The sequence below is a fragment of the Lepisosteus platostomus genome, chromosome 10 (assembly GCF_059453375.1).
Source record: "Lepisosteus platostomus isolate fLepPlt1 chromosome 10, fLepPlt1.hap1, whole genome shotgun sequence".
Taxonomy (NCBI): Eukaryota; Metazoa; Chordata; class Actinopteri; order Semionotiformes; family Lepisosteidae; genus Lepisosteus; species Lepisosteus platostomus.
The window spans coordinates 16,385,751-16,404,423 of record NC_142620.1 but is presented as its reverse complement, the minus strand read 5'-3'; the positions used below and the strand labels follow the sequence as shown (position 1 = coordinate 16,404,423).

At 36.8% G+C, this 18,673-nt stretch overlaps 1 protein-coding gene across 2 annotated transcripts in view; it reads left to right on the top strand.

Annotated features, from left to right (window-relative positions):
* The first annotated feature begins 929 nt into the window (after positions 1-929).
* LOC148653436 (cysteine-rich motor neuron 1 protein) overlaps positions 930-18,673 on the top strand; it is a 53,347-nt gene continuing 35,603 nt past the window's right edge. The window contains exons 1-2 of one of the 2 annotated variants that reach the window (XM_088648445.1): positions 933-1,819; positions 5,412-5,573. In XM_088648445.1, coding sequence (XP_088504571.1) covers positions 1,528-1,819; positions 5,412-5,573 — 454 coding nt within the window. In that variant the 5' untranslated portion in view covers positions 933-1,527. Of the gene's footprint in view, positions 1,820-5,411; positions 5,574-18,673 lie in introns of both variants that reach the window. The other variant, XM_088648446.1, reaches the window with a different exon arrangement.

The following is an 18,673-nucleotide window of genomic DNA, read 5'->3' as shown; positions in this document are numbered from 1 at the left end:
GAGGAAAAATACTGACAGTATGTCTCAAATTCATTTGTTATACATAAATGTACTTATGATAGAATCTTACAAATACAATTTATGCTAATTTTACATAATCCTTGAAATACAATTCTACAGGATATTTTTGTAAGACAGAGGTGGTTATGGTGTTTGTTACCATTCTTATAGGTGACCTGTTACTGTGCTCTTACTGTACTTACACTAATAGTCCATGACACAAAGAGCATGGAGAACTACTGCAAAGCAGCAGAAAATATATACTATTGAATGAAAACACTGATAATACAACTTTGTTTCAGATAGTTTAGTTGATTTTAACTTTGCATAGTAAATAATGGTAATTAAAAGCTTGAAATTATGAATGCAAGTTTTCCATGTACTGTATGAATCACAAGACAGTTAAAATGAGATATAGATGAATTAATGAATTAAGAATTTAATGTAGACTAGGTACAGTATATAGATAAATCTAGCAAATAAACTCAAGCTGTCTACTTCGAAGACTTCAATTACCTGTACATTCAAAAAACATTCCTTGTTGGTCGATATAATCTGAGCCGAGCAATTACGTTTCTGCACTGTGGGGGGAAGGAAGAAAGCGCACTGCACATACCAAGCGTTCCGCAACAAATGATTCATTCGCATTAATCTGCAACTTTAATGATTTAGTACCGCCTCCCACAAGTAGTATTGATACTTTCTTGTAATGTATGTTGTGGTTCATTACTGATAAACTGGATACGGTGTGATAACCACTAGGAATGTATTAACTTTTTGGTATGCAATCTAATTAGCATCCTGACACTGCCGTCTTGCTCTGGTGCTAAAAATAACAGAAAGAGGACAAGTCTCTGCAACCGCTCTCTTAAACCTCTTATCACGAAGACTCCCCCGTACAAGGTTTTTGGTTACTGGGTTTGACATTACAACTCGGAAATTGCCAACTGAAAACTCCCACTATTTAATACGTGTGAGTGGATAAAGCCCGCGTCAGTCAGGGTAAGGGGCGACGCTAGTTTCTCCATCCCAGTAATGTCAGTTGGGGTTTCAGATTGCGTTCCCATGCAGAAGGAGACCGCCGTTGACTCTATCATCACAGTAAAACAGTTTTGCAGACAGGGGGAATGGATGTACTGATATCCTGCACTGTTTTTGCTTAAACTAATGTGGTCTTTTGATGCTGCGAGGAGCAAGCAAGAATTTCAGCAGCACTGAAAGCAAGTGTTGCATTTCTGAGAGTATTGGTAAACCAATAAACACAGCAAAATAATACAAATATTAAGTATCCATTAGTAACGGATATTTTTTGATCAGCTCGGTTTTTTTTTCTCAAATCAAGATCCTAAGAAACAAGTGATCTAAATAACAGATTGTAAGTTTTTTCTTTCTTTTTCGGTATAGGTTTTACATGCTGATTTGTAACTCTGGAGTAATTGCTGCCTCTACCAAGGCGTAAGAATCTCTCAAGAATCGAATGCGGCACTCGCCAGAAAATCTACAAACAATTTTAAACCCATACTGGATATGTACAACAAGTATTTCAAAGTCGTGTTCTTATTTTTTTCATTTCTGGCCCGTGTGCTTATGGCTAATGAATGCACGCCATGTGAGCTCAGGACTTGCGTTCCCCATACCTGCGAGAACGGGCGGACTCCAACCCGAGACCCCTGTGGATGTTGCGACTACTGTACCAGGCTGGAGTGGGAACCCTGCGGCGGGGAGGACTGGAGTGTTGGCTACTGTGGTTTAGGGTTAACTTGCACGGCTGCAAATGGGACACGAGCCGCGACGGTACCTGATGTGGGGATTTGTAAAGGTTGGTATATTCAAGTAAATGCGTTGTCTAATAAACTCAGTCTGTAATCTAGTGCCTTTCGAATATTGCAATCTGGAATTTGTTTTCAGCTGATTTATCCTGTAAAATAAAGTAATATTGTTAATGTTTCCCGATTTGAGTTCCCATTCCACTTAATCGGGTTATGTTACAAAAGGCTTGTAGGGGTTGATAATATGTTTTAGAGGTCAAGATTTGTAAGACTAAACTGTTCTGTGACCTTAGAACGAGGGTAAATGAGAAAGTGCAAAAGTACGCTGGTTTACATGAAATGTCATTCATTCATCCGCCGTGTGCCAGCTACTGTGTGCCAACCCAGTCGTTCATGATTTAATTGAATGTTATTAGATTTCCGTACTTATTTGCCTGGTTGGAGTTACAAGTTCACGTTTGGAGTAGCTATTTACTGCCAAGAGTATCTGTTATTTTGGATTTTGGTCAGTCATTTTCTTATTGTTTTTCAATTAATAGTTCTGGCACCACACACTTGGGCTGCATTACACGTTTTAAGACGACTTTACCAGAACATGATTTGTCATTTCGAAACCATTTGAAGCACCCTAATCTAACACGGTCTAGCTATTTCTGAGTAAACAAAAAAGGCAGCTTTTTTCAGTTTCAGACAGTGGCTGGTTTTGTGTAAATCACAGCCTCTTTGAAGTACCATAAAATGAAACATTTCCACAACATCAGTATAGAAGGCAGTGGACTTCTGAATTAAATTATCCTGTAGTTTAACAATTAACTCTTTTATCGCCTACCAATAAAACATTACTGTATGTACTGTATGTGCTCCTATTTTGTCCAGTAAACTCAAAAAGCATTACTGGCTTAGCAGATTTTTTATGAAGAGATACTGTAGTACTGCTGATGATAACCATGACCCATCCAAGGCAGTAAAATGTGGCTCTGCTGCCATTTTAATTCCCAAGATTTTTAGATTACATTGTGGTGTTTTTATGAGCAACCCCGTAACCAGCTTTTTAAGATTGTAGGGTTACATGTATTTGTCTACAATTATATTTGTTAGTTAATATACTGTACAATCTGTAAGAGGTAGGTTAGTTGTATGAGGGTTTGAGATACTGTCACAGTTTAATTGTATAACCTTGGTTGTAGGAGGTGGGAATCAATTTACTAACGTTTATGCCACTACCTGCATTTTCTCTAACTAATGAATCCCATGAGACTGAAGCAAATGGAGGTGAGAAAAAACAGTCCTCCAGAGTGGCAGATTATGAAGCATATATTTACACTGGATTCTCACAAAAAAGATGCTGGGATTGTCGTACCTCCACTCAGGACTCCGATACATTCCATGGAGAGTTATGTTGATTAAGATTTATTTACAAAGGAAGGTGAAGCATGCAAGCTCCCTACTCTATCCCACTCCCTGTGTTTTAAATTTGAGTTTTTTATATCTTAGTTTAATCAGTTTCATACTGAATAACAAGATATACTGTAGCCGTACTGTAATTATTTTGCCCATTCAGAGGTTCATTACAAATCCCAGAAGAATATAATGAATATCTTTTTTATCAGATTGTGTCATCACGATTAAGCAAATAAATGTTATACCTTTAAAGTGGAAAATCATAACAGTTATTGGTGCATATTGCATGAGCAGGATACATTGTCTTGACTGGATTAGAATTGAAATCTAGTTTTCTCTGAGCTGTTTGGGTTATTTTCTTAAGGGTAGTGCAATGTTGCAAATCCGGATTGCAGATGTTGATGGCAGTTGGAGATCCATCCAGTTTAAATCCTATAAGATCTAATTCCTGTTAATGGCAATGATAGCATAACTATAATAAATGGACTGTCACAACCTCTCACAAACAGCTGTTCAGAAGGAAACTTATTTAGGTGAGAAATTCCCTGTCATCCGGTCAATAATGTCCTCTAATTTTCCAATGCAATTAACATCTTAGAGATCTGTGCATTCAAAATAGCCCCGAACGGAGAGGGTAGCCAGCTCTTGTCCTTTATGTTATCTTACTCATGTTTCAAAGACTTCCTTTTTAGCACAATATCTACAAGAGGCTTCAGAAGCTAGTTGCCTCATCATTACTCTGAATGCCAAGACAACCAGTCTCTCTGATTGAGAGGGACCTCAGGGAAAGTGTAGTGAAAGTGGCTATAATTAAAAGGGCAGTCAGATAGAGTGCATCTCCAGTTTTAGTGGTTAACTTAATGATAAGCTCATTAGAAACTTGCCCTAAGACCCCCATTTCAGAATTACTGACTTCTTAGGTCTTGTGGGCTTAAAACCCACAGAAACACAAAGCTTCCCTAAAGCAACTCTAAAACATTTCCAGGCATTATCACACAAAAGTTAAGAGTTATGAAGTTATGATGAAATATTTAAGACCTTCTTGAAAACATGTTCATTCACCTGCTGGTTGGTACAAGACGTTTACATGTTCAGATTATACCAAACTACATGATGTGGTAACAGCAAGATATGGAAATGTTTTCCATTAATATGTATTTTAATGCGAAGCACTGTATTTCTTGTAAAACCCAGGCACTAAGTCACACTAAATGAAAAGCGTATCAGTTCTCTAAATAAGTTATTCAGGTCCTGGTCTTTGGAGTAGTCTCTACGTTTCCGCTTGTCAGGTTTGACCATTAAAACTTTGCTGTATGTGAACCAGTTTGGCATTTAGTATGAAAAGTAAGACTATCATATATTAAGTGGATTCTGTTAAACCAATCATATCTCTGTGTAGCAGACAAAATAACTTTAGGTGACCATGTCACATAACATACAGACAAATTTAACCAACTAAAACGTTTGCAGCCTAGAAAAGTATATTAAGTCTACTTGTAGTTCAGTATGGCTGTAAATGTGTCTAGTGTTTTCACAATCCAAAACTTTTCACTCATAGCAGAGCATAATCACTGAGAAAAATGGGTTTGTGTCCTGAACAAATCTGATAAGCTGGTAATCAGTCTGATAAATGTTTTGGCAACAACTGGCCTGTTAGAAAACATTTAATATCCTTGCCCTGTGTTTTCACAAGGACACACAGCATTTACATTTCTTTCACCACAGCCTGATTAAGAGACAGTATCTCGCAACAGATCATACTTATCATGTTTGTTTATTTGATGGTTATCTCTATGTTGTATCAAGGGGTGCAGATAGCAGGATTTTTCTTCTTGTACAGAATTAAGTTTAATTAAGCCCCCCATATGAACTTACCTTTTTGTCTTGGCTTAAATTGGTGTTTTTGGTCTGCAAGGAAATGCAAGGTGGTGCAAACAGGAATCTCTTAGGACTGTTGACTGATGTTTTGTGGAGTTTGGCCCATGCAGCTTTTATCATTTTCTCATCTTAGCCACCTCACATCACTTGAGGAAATGTTTAAATATGTGCAGGTTTTTGTTGGAGTGCATTTAGGAGTGATAGATAGAAGCATTAATCACAAACAAAGAATGCTTACCACAGATCAAAGACAAGGAAGAAATCACAGCCAAAAGGCATATAACATGATCTTAGCATTAGAGGTATTGGAAGACATTTCATATTTAGCTAGTTCACCTTTGTTGTGCTTGTTCCATCCTGCAGTTTTACCTGAGCACCTTCAACATGGGGCAGAGGATAAGAAGTGCCCAGAGCAGAGTGGCTGTAACAGAACAGGAGGACAATGCACTTGTGAGACTCTGCATACATGTGTCAGTGTGTTTGAGTATCCTGACATGGAGTCCTGCCTTAGGGCATCAATAATAGGTAAGGTTCTGAATAATGCAAATGATTAAAAGTTCCTTGATCACTACCTTCATAGTATCTGGTATATTACTGTATATCAATGTATTATTAGACCTTATCCATCTGCTACAAAAAAAGCAGGATTAGAGCTTCGTCCTGTCATTTTGATGTTGACAGCACATAAAATTATATTGCTCTTTTTTAGAATAAAAAAATGTTGTTTCAAGTTCGTTCAACGCTTAAGTTGTTCTGTCAGAAATTGCAGAAATGTATTTAATCTTTGATTTCTTGTAACATTGTTTCTTACTGTACCCTTCATTATTATTGTTTTCTGTAATTATCAGAGATCATTTGCTCTTACTACAGTATATAATTTGTTATATTTATCAATTAATCCTGAACACAACAGGCCTAGAAAGAAATGAAAACTGATTGCCAGGATGCGTACACAAATAACCTACTGTACAGTATGTAGTGTCAAACAAAGAAATCCATTGCTAAAAATGAAACATCTTTAGTCTGCATTTAGTTCCACCTTCACTTTCTTTATTACAGTTTTGTGTGACGTGAATTTTCTTCCCTCTACACTTCATGGTAAACAGGATGACAAATCTTTCTCAGATAGGGCTATACCGCCTCTTAAATCAAGATCGCTTTGGGTCCCTCTAGAATCAGGCAAATGCTTAAAATGTGCCAGAAAATGGAGTAGCAAAAACATTTTTTTTCCTTTTGTCAGAGTCTGGGCATAATGAGAACAAACACGGGACAAGACTTAAGTCTGCTGGAGTCCTTAATCCAGTTTGTGCCTTTTCTGGCTGTAATCTTACTGTCCAATGGTGTGTAGTGTATGTGAATCCCAGAGCTGCCAGCAAAACTTTGCCTATGTTAACAAGACTGAATGCCAGGCAGCAGCAGGTAAAATAAGTGTTTCTCTCAGTTGTACATTGACAAACAGACAGATACCTTGATTCTGGAAGTAAGATCTCATGAATATAATATTTTGAATGTGAAAGTGCATCAGTTATAAGAGCCTATAAAAGTTTACAAACAGTTTCTAATTGCTGATAAGAAAGGGTGTGGTGTTTTTATCTTTAAAATACTGCCAAGGAAACATATGTATACATATGTAATAAACAATATGTATATTTGAAAAGTAGAGTACGTATCTGACTTGCCTACAAGTATTTTATCTATTGCTAGGTTTGTGCCTTAAAGTTTATAGTGCATAAAGTGCATTTTTAGGCTCAAACACGGCTATTTATTAAACAATAATGATAAAAATGTAACATTTAAATAGTTATTTCAACCAAAGCAAAATACAAAAGCATTATTATATTATAAAATAAAGTTAAAGTTGCTATTTAATCATATGAAAATCAATAATGATAATTTTACTGTTACTGTTCACAGGTTACTGTTCTGTAGATAAAGCATAACATAACTTTGCCTTTTTCTCAGATTTACATACAGTACTATACAGCGATGTGTAGTGTTTTTGATCATGTGGCAGACCGCAACATCATTTGGTCATCTTTACAGCATTGCAACTTAATACATTACAGTTTTACGTGACATTGCTTGTTAATAAATATTGCATTGCATTATAGTGGCCTTTGCCTTGCCTTCAAAGCCAGTCCTTCCCTTGTTAATGCATTCACTGGCTTGGCTGGTGGCAAGCCCAGGGAAGGAGGGCAGCATCATTGTAAACACACAGAGCCAAAAAATCAGAAAGAGAAAGTTCAAACACACTCCAAGTTGTGACAAAGGTAGCTTTAATATCCTCTTCTTTACTGTTCCTAAAATGGGGCTTTTTGTTTACTTACCAGATAGGTTACTTATTTTCCAGCTCACAATTTTGTGATGTGCAGATATACCATTAGTTTATAGTATAGTTCTATAGTTCATAGTATAAAGCTAGTAGCAGACCTAAACCATTGCTTTAATTTAATTTCAGCTTGCGGCTTTTTCTTTAGTTGGTTTTGGAAATGAAAGAAAAGAGCATACATCCATTTAGCAAGCTGATTTTAGAGCACAGTGCTCTCATCTCCATACTAACATTACTTTGAGTGCCCAGTTCTCTTTGCAACAGTGTGATGAGCAGAGCTGGTAATAAAAGCATGCTGTTGCCACATTTCGCTAAAAGCCTATTGTGTGCTTTTGTGAGTTATCCAAACACAGCAAACAGGTTTGTAAAAACCTGAGTTTAGGAGATTTAAATGAGCTTTGTTCAAAGAGTACAAGGCACAGGATATATCACTTTTCAAGACTGCAGCTATTTACATTTATCTGAAAGTTTCTTATTCCGGTAAAAGTCACAGCAAGCTGGAGCATATTTCGAAAGCGAAAGGGTCAAGGGGTGATGATTCAAGAGAAGAACGTTTTAAAATAACCTCCTAAGCTGTAAACTTATAAAACCTAGCCAGTATGTCTTTAAAGGTTGGGAGGAAACTGGAACATCATGCAGACACGCCCATGCAAACACAGTGGGAACACTCAAAGTACAGACAAATGCCAGAGGCACAATCTAAACGCACTACCCTGGGACTATGAGATAGTGTACCATCACTATCCACCATACTACATGACCAAACACTGTTCTTTTTAAATTTAATCACAATTATTTTTATTATGTACCTAACATATCATTTGGTATTATCAATTTGTCTGCTCACAGAAACAAACAAGATCAACCTTTTCTGAATACAATATTGTAACCTCTCATACTGTATGTATGGCATAATGATTTGCTTTGCAACAGCTAGCCTCTCTTGCAGTCTGTTATATAGCATGTGTTTCAGTGAAGAATGAAAATAAATGTATTGGGAATGCCCAGCAGCTTTAAAATTTTGCTAAATGAAATACGTCTTTAAAAATGATCCAACACTAAGAATGTAGATTATAAACACATCCTGAGATCCATGTCAGGCTACAGTATCTGCCTCTTATTCTGTAAGCTCACTTGTGCAGATGAAGGAAGACACATGTAGAACTCGATAATATTGCTCACAAGTGCCTTGTAAAAATGTGTTGCTGTTAAAAAGGCAAGTCTAAGGCTCACCCAGCCATGGCAGTACAACCCATTGTGTGCTGGTCTTCAGGCATATCTAATATCTAACCTTTCTGATGCCCAGATTCAAGCCTTAGAGCTGTAGTGTTCAACACATACTCCAAACCTTGCTACAAGAGAGAGTCACGTTTATGTTAATTCAACCTACAAATATTTAGTGTGGACATTTGGTCTGTTCTATGGTGTATTGGTCAACGTATAATAGCAACATTCTCTACTTCTGTTTTTGAACACAGGAACATGTATATTCCATTGTAGCCAGCTTTTGGTAGCTTTACATTTATGACGTCTATCCGCTTACCAAGAGTCACTCATAAATTCATAAACATGATGAAATAGTACCCCTTTGAAATGCACATTGCAATTCTGTAAGATAACAATTTCAAACCTCTTAATCCCATGAGTATCTGTAGTGTTAAACACATTCTAAATAGTTTAAGCTTCTACAAATGTTTAAGAAATAAAAATATAAAAGCATACTTCTTTACTATTGAGCATTATAATGCAAAATTACAATGGAGAATTTCTGTGTCACAATGCTAATACTGCTTTACTGTTTATAAAACACGTGGCCTATTCCACTAATAGAATATATGTGGGATATATCCCAGACCATGAATGACCTGTTGAGCAGGTAAAGGACCACATTCTTGTGTCAAAATGAAAGAAAATCATTTGTACCTTTTATGTTATTTTGGAACACCCTGCCATTTAACAGAGGTCACAGAAGTAGCGCGTATTAGAAACACTAACAAACATTTGAAGGCAGCTGCTTTTTTAAAAATGCCATTACAAATAGGGCCCTTTTAGTGTCTCCATCTGTGAATCATTAGTGTGTTTGCTTGTCCTGTTTCCAGGGCTGTTAGTTTCCTCTGCTGGAGCTGACTCTTGTTATCAATTCACCAAGGTAGTGAATGGAGCAGTGTCACATGCAGTCATTGAAATTCTGTGGGTGTCTCTTGAGTTAAATGTTTTTTGGAAATATTCTGACGTAACATTTAGTGATCACAATCAAAAAATCAATGACTCACAATTGCTTGGATACAGGTCTCCCCTGGGTCCTGTTTGGAATGTATTTGGCTGTTGTTCACATCTGGATTACAAAAAAAAACTAGCTAAAATAAACAGTTAACAGAAGACGTAAGCTAAGCTAACACTGAATTTAATTTTGGTGGAACTTAGGTACAGTCAGTTAAACAGGATTTTGTTCTGGGGTACAAAGCTCAATGACCAAAGAGAGAAATTTTGTACTCAAAAAAATATTGTCCTCATTATTTCAGAATTAATAGTAAACTGGGTACCATTTTGTAAAGATATGTACTGTAGCAATGCAACTCAAATACATTGTAGTATTGTACTGATAGTATAATGTGATATCTCAGATTGTTTTACAACACTATTAAGACAGGGCAGAAAGTGTTAGAAATTAGTTAGGTGAAAGTAATGACTAGAAACTAGCTGTTAATAAAATTGTAATCATTTTACTTTGTGTTTTCATTTTTAAAAACCTTTCTTTGTAAAACTTTCTGTAGGCAAACTTTGTTTATTTTTATGTCTAAAATATGTTGGGATTTATAAATAGATTTTATATCCTGTAGAGCCAAAAGTGCTGTAGTAGCTATTTTGTTGTTTTGCACTGCCAGGGCCCTGTAGTAGTATCAAATGTTAATTTTATGATACCCATTTTTGTTATGCTATAATTTGCATAAACATTAAATTAACAATGTCCACTCAAATGACCTTAAAACCTGTCTGTTTTCATAAAAAGAGGCAAAACCTGTAAAAAAGGGCAAGGAGAGTTAATTAGATTGCTAGGTCAGGTTGCTAGTGATTGAATAACTGGCTCCATGCTGGGAAGTGACTTTGACAAGTTATTTGTGTCAAGCACAGGAAATTGCTGGAGGCAGAGGATCTGTTCTTTGGTATGTAATTCAACTTTATTTTACTGCTTTATGTAAAGGGTTCAAGCTAACATTTATAAAAGGATGTCTTTATTTAACCTTTAAATAAGCTTCTAAATAGCATAACATTGTTTCCATCCTCAATCCCACCTCCTTCATCTCCAGTTCACAGCAGACGTTAAATAAAAACGACAAGATTCAGTTTCCCCTTTTTAGGCTTAGATTATTTATTCACATACTGTACAGTAATCGTGGAACTCTATGTCTTGACGAGCCATGGTTGCGTTAAATATGGGCTGGCCTTCTGTGTGATTTTGGCTGGATACTCTGGCTACATGTCTGATCCCAAGTTAGTTCTTACTCAGGGCACTAAGTTGTAAAGAAATGGGAAGATGTGGAAAGTTGTGAGGTTTAATACAGTCTGGCAGGAGATTTAGTAAGGGAATGGTGACAACCAGTACACAGGGAGCTCTCTTGATAGAGAATGGTGTCCTGATAGCTGAGCACAGTGGCGGGGGGGGGGGGGGGGGGGTTGTTACTAAACTAAATGAATTAGGACTGTCCAAGCCAGCAACCCACATTTAAATACCCTAAATAAGCACACCAGACACCAGTAAAGGCATTTGATTCTTTACCTTTTGTTTTAGAACATTTAGGAAAAGAAAAAACTATAGAAAGGTCAGCAGTTGTCTCCAAAACCACAATAAAGGCTTCCTAAATTCCTAAACTAAATTCCTAGATGAGTCTTGTTGGGTCTCTTTCTATGGGAGCATGAGAATACACGTATATACAGTACTTGTTATAGTGGATTATATCTCAATGTACTTTGAGGCATGACAAACACACAATATTAGCTAGTGCTGATCATTTTGTGAATCAGGATACCCACAGAAACCATTATTGATTATGGTACCACTTCTGTTTCCTACCTATGAATGTGTTGGCTGGGCTATTACACATGCAGACACTACATAAGTAGGTGCTATATCCATAGATGGATGGTGTGGGAGGAAGGTTCAACAGGAGGGTTTTTTGCCATGCAATAACTTTGCAAGCCAAGAAGGTTATGATTAGCATCTCTGATGTTACTTGTTTTTCTCTATCAGGTTCACATCATCTTTTTCTTATTAAATTATTAAATGGGAGGACCTCTCATATTTTAAATATTGCTCATGAATGATTGGAGGAGTCAAACAACAACGTCCATATCATCCTTGAATACGGACTAAGCAAGATGACCCCACGGGTATAAGAATATATGGCACAAAATCAAGACAGTGCATGATGTACAACCAAGAAATTGTGTTCTACAATTTTGACTAGGTAATAGTGTAATGTTCTTACTCTCCACATCACGTTTTGGGGAACATTTAGGAAAAGATCCCTCACTGTTGTATTTTCTCTCTGTACGTTGCTGACTCAATACAAACAGGACTTGGTTTCAGTGACAAACAGAAGAACAAAGTGATTTTCTTTGTTGAAAAGAAGACTGATGTGTTTAGTTTTGTGTCAAGAGGACTTACATTGTGAAGCAAGTCAAACTTCCCAAGGTAGACGTTTACTGTAGGTAAACCCTACCATTTGTTAAATGAGCTGTATTTTAGGAATAGGTTAAAACAATGCTTGAGCTCAAAGCAGTTAAGGAATGTGAAAGTTCAGCTGTGTTGATCGCTTTTCTTGATGGCACATGGGAGTAACATTCACTGGCTGAACAAACTGTCCAAATGCAATGTCTTTTGGATTGGATTGTTTACCTAAAATGTACTTCAGACACGTAGTAATCTAGTACCTTTCCACCTTGGATCTTACAAAGGAATAACAGATCCCTAAAGCAGAGTCAGACCACATTGATCCCTCTGGCAGGAAACCATTATATACCATCGTACCATGCCGTATCATTATGTACTGTAGTTCTACCATCAAGTTTACACAGGTCACCTTACATTGGGGTGCTCAGAGGGCTGATACACGGCACGGAAATGCCAATGCTCTCTTCGCCTCACATCGCCTCACATCGGGTGATTGTCCCCACTGTAGGGTGGAGTAGAGTGGTAGGTTATGTCAAAGAGCAGCTGTGGAACAAATGTTTCCTGGAGGCCGCAGGTACACTGAGGCAGCCACAAGAGGGTGCTAAAAATCTATGGAGGCATGTTTTTGTTGTTGTTGATATTGCTTAATAAGGTATGTATAGAGTGGGATTTGCACATTATCTCCCTAACTCATGGAGGTGCATTTCAAAATTAGAACACAGTGTGAACGTCTGCTATATTTGAGTTTTGATCTCAGAATGCTCTTCCAGTTGAGTGTTGGAGAAAGTTGATACGTTTCTAGGACCTGTACTGTTCTACCTTGGCAATTGTACAATTCTTTTATGCTCATATTTGTTTTGGATCAGGCCTCTAAATACTACTTCCAGCTTCATTGTGTGAAAATTGAAACACAACTGTGGAAACATGAAAGCAAAAAAAAGCGCCTCCCAAAGACATTAAGTCAGATTGTTGTCTTATCCTTTATAAATAACTCCAAGGTAACTAAAGATATATTTTTTTTCTCTCGACAGCCAAAATCAGAGATCCTATCAACAGGGTTAGTCAGTCTAGTCTACAATAAGAAAATGCTGGCCACACGCCAGAATGATTATGTAATCCAAATTCCTGTTTGGGAATTCAGCAGTAGTATAAAATACTCTTTCTTTTTCTAAACTCCAGGGTGTGTACCAAATACTGCGAGGCCAGGGTGCGCATTTATATGTGTCTGTCTTCTTAAATATAGCCTCTTTTTTTAGTTTTAAAATAAAATCTGTCTTTTTCATGGGTAGTATTTTTTGGTCCAATCTGATTGAGTTCAAACAGCAAGTGTATTATATTTGCTTATGTACAGGAGACTCTGTGGTACAACTGAGGCGAGATTTTGAGTGAGGATCAAAAACATAACTGGCATGTCGATAATTTCACGTACACAAAGTGGATAAACTGTACATTAGTGTAGGCAATCATTCTTGTGAAGTAGAATTTACTGTAAGTAAAACAATCAAATTATGACAAACAAATGATGACAATAATGACTGGATCTCTTTTTCTGGGACCTAAAATTTCCACATATGCTCTCCGAACTCCTTCGCACTTCAAAATATAAAACCCCTGTAACACAAAGTCAACTATTCTTGGTAAATCAAGCAAGTTGATTCCACAGTGAAATATTCATGCTCTCTTTTATTGTTAGTGACAGTTAATCACTCCATTGATCTTATTCAGCCACTCTTGCTTGCGTAATCTCATAATGTAGGAAATCCGACAGTGGCGGGACATGGGAGTGTTTTGGAGTGACATGGGAGTTCATATTTTCATAACATACTAGGGTCATATACAGTACCTAAGGTTCTTACTTACAGTAGATATTTGACATAACCTATCAGGAAAAGACAAGACAGCAGCTCAAGGAATGACTGTGTGGGGCTTAGTTTTATTAGCAGTGTCCAGTGGTTGCCATAGAACGAGTGATATTTGGCAAGCTGTAGGTCTTAATATTTATTTTTACCATTTCTCTTCCTGTGGGCCCAGCTAGTTCTGAATGCAGCTTTATGGGCTCCATGTTAACATACTGAACAATGCTGAATTTTCTGAACTGCCAGTGGCACAAATCCAAATTTATACGGCATACGTGAGAAATGGATCTGTTGTCCCCTTTGCGTACTAACCATATAAAACCTGAGGACTTACCAAAAACCACAGAGGGCAGCTGCTCTAAGACTGCTTTGTTCTCTGCTGACTTGATTCCAAAGTCAGTCAGTGAACAGAACCCACATTGTGCACTGATTTTCCGTGAGTAAACTCGCGCTGTCAACACAACCTCCTCTGCCTTCAGGAGAACGACTGGGCTGAGAAAGACTGCCGTCCTTATGCCCTGTAAGAAAAGCACACATTTACAAAGGGGGTGTGTTTCTGTTATGAATGAGCTTCTGAGAAGACAGAAATGTGCATTATTTACAATAGTTCTTTCTGTGGTAATAAACTCAATTTCCTTATCCTGGTTTCAGGTTAAGCATGGCCTTTCAGTTTCTATCCTCTGCTATTTCTAGGATTTACCACACAGCTGATGGTGTCTACATTCAGGAAGGCCTTTCAATAGGATAGTTCACGGTATGAGACGTTGCTAGGTTTTTCGGTAGTATTTCACTTTTCCAGAGAGAAGACATTCACTGCATTCTGCAGCCGAAATTTATCAACCATGCAGAATTGGTTCTTTGTGCTTTTTTTGCTGTTGATGTTAGTGTGAGCCTGGTTAAGAACAGTAACCATTGTGATCCAGAATTTGCTCTTGTGACCACTGACTAAATAATTGCTGTTTGTGTCTCTACTTAAGTACACATAAGCATATTGAAATATGTTAAACACAAAATTCATCCAAGCATTTTTCATTCTTGCCAATTTTCTATTTATTGTGTGGTGGTAATTATCTCTTCTGGGAAATAATCTTAATTGGGCCACCCATGTTAAAAGTTGTTTGAAACTAAATTCTTGAATTTGTAGCTTTACTTGTATTAAATAAGTATTTTCTTAAGTTCTCCTCCAATCTATACATTAGAAACTTCTAACATATCAAAAATATATCCCATGTCAGATATTTTTTCACGATCTTCCAGCAATGTACTGTATAGGTTTGTCAATTAATAGCTATGCAAATTGTAAAGATCTTTGTTTATTATTTTCATTTACTGTGTGTATTAATGTACTGTAGTAGAACTAAAATATAGTAGAATTTAATTATTTTTATTCAACACAGCTGCTTTTATTTTTCGCTGAAGGATGATACAAAGCTTTAAAAAAGAAATTGTTATATGCAGGGGTCTTTAGCTTTAAATTAGTTTCCTGATGGAATAATTTACATGTAACTGAAATCATTTTTTGTTTAAATTTATTTTTTTTATTTTCAGTGTGTTCTGAAAATCTGAAAAGTGTGTTGAACATGGTCACCTTATGAAGAATCAAAACTGGAAGACACTTTTACTAAAAGCGAAAAGAGTAGATGCCAAATATCACTAGTGTTGGTGCTTAGACCTGCAAATGAGATTTCATTCAGTTACTATCCCAATCACGTTTTACATGACAATATAGTATGTCATATTGGAAAATTGGCATATACTAGATGTTATGTTATTGTTATACAGTATGTTATTATTGTGTTAAATATTATTTACTCTTTTCTGCTGTGTCTTGAGGAAGCAAACTATAAGCAAATAAGGTGATCATTATCATTGGACATATTGGCCACCATTGTAAGAAAAACAAAAACAGACCCTTTGCGTATCTGACATTAATTGAGTGCAATTTGAATCAAGCTATCTTTAACCCTAGTCCTATATTTTTGTGTATAATTTCTATCCTAGTTGTGTACTTAGTTCTGTCTTTGAGTACATACTGTACAGTACCCTACCAATGACCAAATGTTATTTAGATATTGTTCCTGTGCTAATAATATTCCCTTCTAACTCTAGTCTTTTTCTTATGAATAAGAAGAGTTGTCTTGCATTGGATTTCCTCCAAGATATCTGTTTTCTTTTTATTCCAGAGTGCCCAAGGCAGGATATAGTGTCATCTAACTAATGGAATATTCAGCTTAACTATAGCCCTTCTGGACATGTACTGTTCTCTCTAACATTAATCACTATCTTCATCTTTTAGGGTGTTTAGAAAATACAGATGAGAAGGAATACAGTAAAGAAAATGCATTTAGTGTTTGCCTTCAAGTACTTGGCAATGTTTCGTAGTAAGATGATTGCTTCAAACAAATACGAATAACACAGAGATTAAACCCCCACCCAAAAAAGATAGTGGAATTAAATTATTTTTTGTGAAGGAACAAGTAAAGGTTAATTCAATGCAGAAAAACTGAAAGGAAAAACACAATGATCCTTCTTCAGGTGTGGTGTGTTATTTTCTGTGTACACCTTGGCTTTGGTCACCAAGAGCAAATGTTAAGTTGTGTTTGTTTTGCCCCTACCTGTGATGCTCAAGAGTTCTTAAAAGTAAATAGTGATCTAGCAAAATAATGTAGGACATTCAAAGGTCTACTTTTACAAACGTCAGAACAAATATGCTTCATGTTCAAGGATGGTTGCAAATCTTTTTTTCTACAGTTTACTTTAGTGTCTGAGTGTTAGAGGTCATTATGAATTCCTTAAGCATTCATCCCAAATTTATGGAGGATGAAAGTCTTTTCATCATTAGATTGATACATGTGACCTAGACCCACAAATATTTTTGAGTCTTAATTTCCTAAAGCTCAGGAACACAATTTGTCTGACCTTCATCTCACCAAAGAAACTCTCTCTGACCAGGCATAGTGAGATGTATCAACAAGTGAACTGAGTTACTGTATGTACAGCTCCTGATTAATGTCCTCAGTAAAGCATAATCTCATATTAATATCGATAAGTGGTACAGCATGTAGGTATAATTTGAGCAGTTCTGTCTGTGAAGTATGTTAGGAAGATTACAGGGGGCATTATATGAAAACAAATTAAAGGGAAGAGAGTATTAAGAAATGTTGACAAACAAATTGTTGCTGTTTCAGAAGGCAGCTGTGTTTATTGAAGGATAAACATGTCAGTACTTATAATTAAACTGGATATCTTAATTGACTGAGAGAAAGTCTGTGAATTTTACTGCTGTAAATTGGCAAAACTAGGCGGAAGCCATAAGAAAGCCTTTAAAGATCAGTAATATTGGGTAATATCCATTGCTGTAGGAAATATGTTCAGCATGCCAGCACAGAACAAAGTAACAGAATATGACTTGTTTTTCTATATTTGCATCAGTTTGTTCTCTGCTTGGAAAAATATAGTTCATAGATCCCCTTTGGTGATTTGGTGGAAGTATTATTTCATGTGGTGTTTTTTGCTGTTTACAGTACAGTACTTCATGCAGTTCCTTTCATGAATACAATGATTTTAGTGTGTGTTTATGCTTCAGCTCCTTATGGTCCTGTTCTCAGTTATGAATTAATAAGATGCTGGCAGCATACATAATAATATTTGATATTATTATATTTGTACCTCTGGGAATTATGATGTATATTTGCACTTCCACTACTTTAAAACTAGATATGAATGGTTTCATATGTAAATTTTAAGGAAGAGATTGCTTTGAAAACTTTTCATTTAGGGTCTACATCTATTTCCAAACACAATGGCCAAAATACTGTAAGTAGATTCACTGTCTTATGCACTACACGTACATTGATCACCATACATCACATCAAAACAGCAAAAACAAAATACTTGACTTATGACAGCCATCTTCACTACTGACCTCAAACTTATGTCTATCAAGCTTAAACCTCAGGCACCTCGTAGCGAGGTATTATTTCACATTCTGTCTTACTTTCAAATGTTGTGCCAGCCCATAGCTGTTTCTACACTTTCAGGAGCCCTCTGGGGGATCTTCCTTCATCTCACAGTTGACTTCCTCACACAGATGCCTCTGCAGCTAGAGCTCTTTCAACTTAAGAAACCTCAGGCAGTTTCTCTTCTTTGGGTTTTAAGGGATCATCCTAAATTCTAACCATTCGCCCCTCTTTGCGACAAGCCAGACTTGGCTTCCTTAAGACAATTCTCACCACTTTCTTCCATTCTTACTTAATATGAGCTTTCAGACCTCCTCAGTCACTTAAGCTCTGCCTCTGGGTACACTATTGCATATCTTCTCGACTTTGCAGGCTGCCTGACCTTGGAACACCTCTACACCACAATCTTAACATAGATCCCAAATGCACAGCTGTTTGAGGCTGTGAGGCGAATTGTTTGCCACTTCCTGGCCAAATTAATCTTTTGGATTCCTCTGTAACATTTTGAAAACTGTACCCTTCTGTCATCGTCAGTTTTCTAAGAAGTTCCTCTTGGAGTCAAATCTGTCCTCATCCACTCAGTTCTATATCTGTTGTCCATTTATCCATACATTTTCTAACTGCTTTATCCAAAGCAGGGTCAAGGTGGAGCAGGAGCTTATCCAAGCAAGCAACAGCCACAAGGCTGGATAGACTCTGGACAGGAAACCAATCCATTGCAGGGCACAGACAGACACAAACACACAAACACTCACACCAGGACCAATTAACCTACTGTATCAGTATGTCTTTGGAAAGAGGGAGGAAAG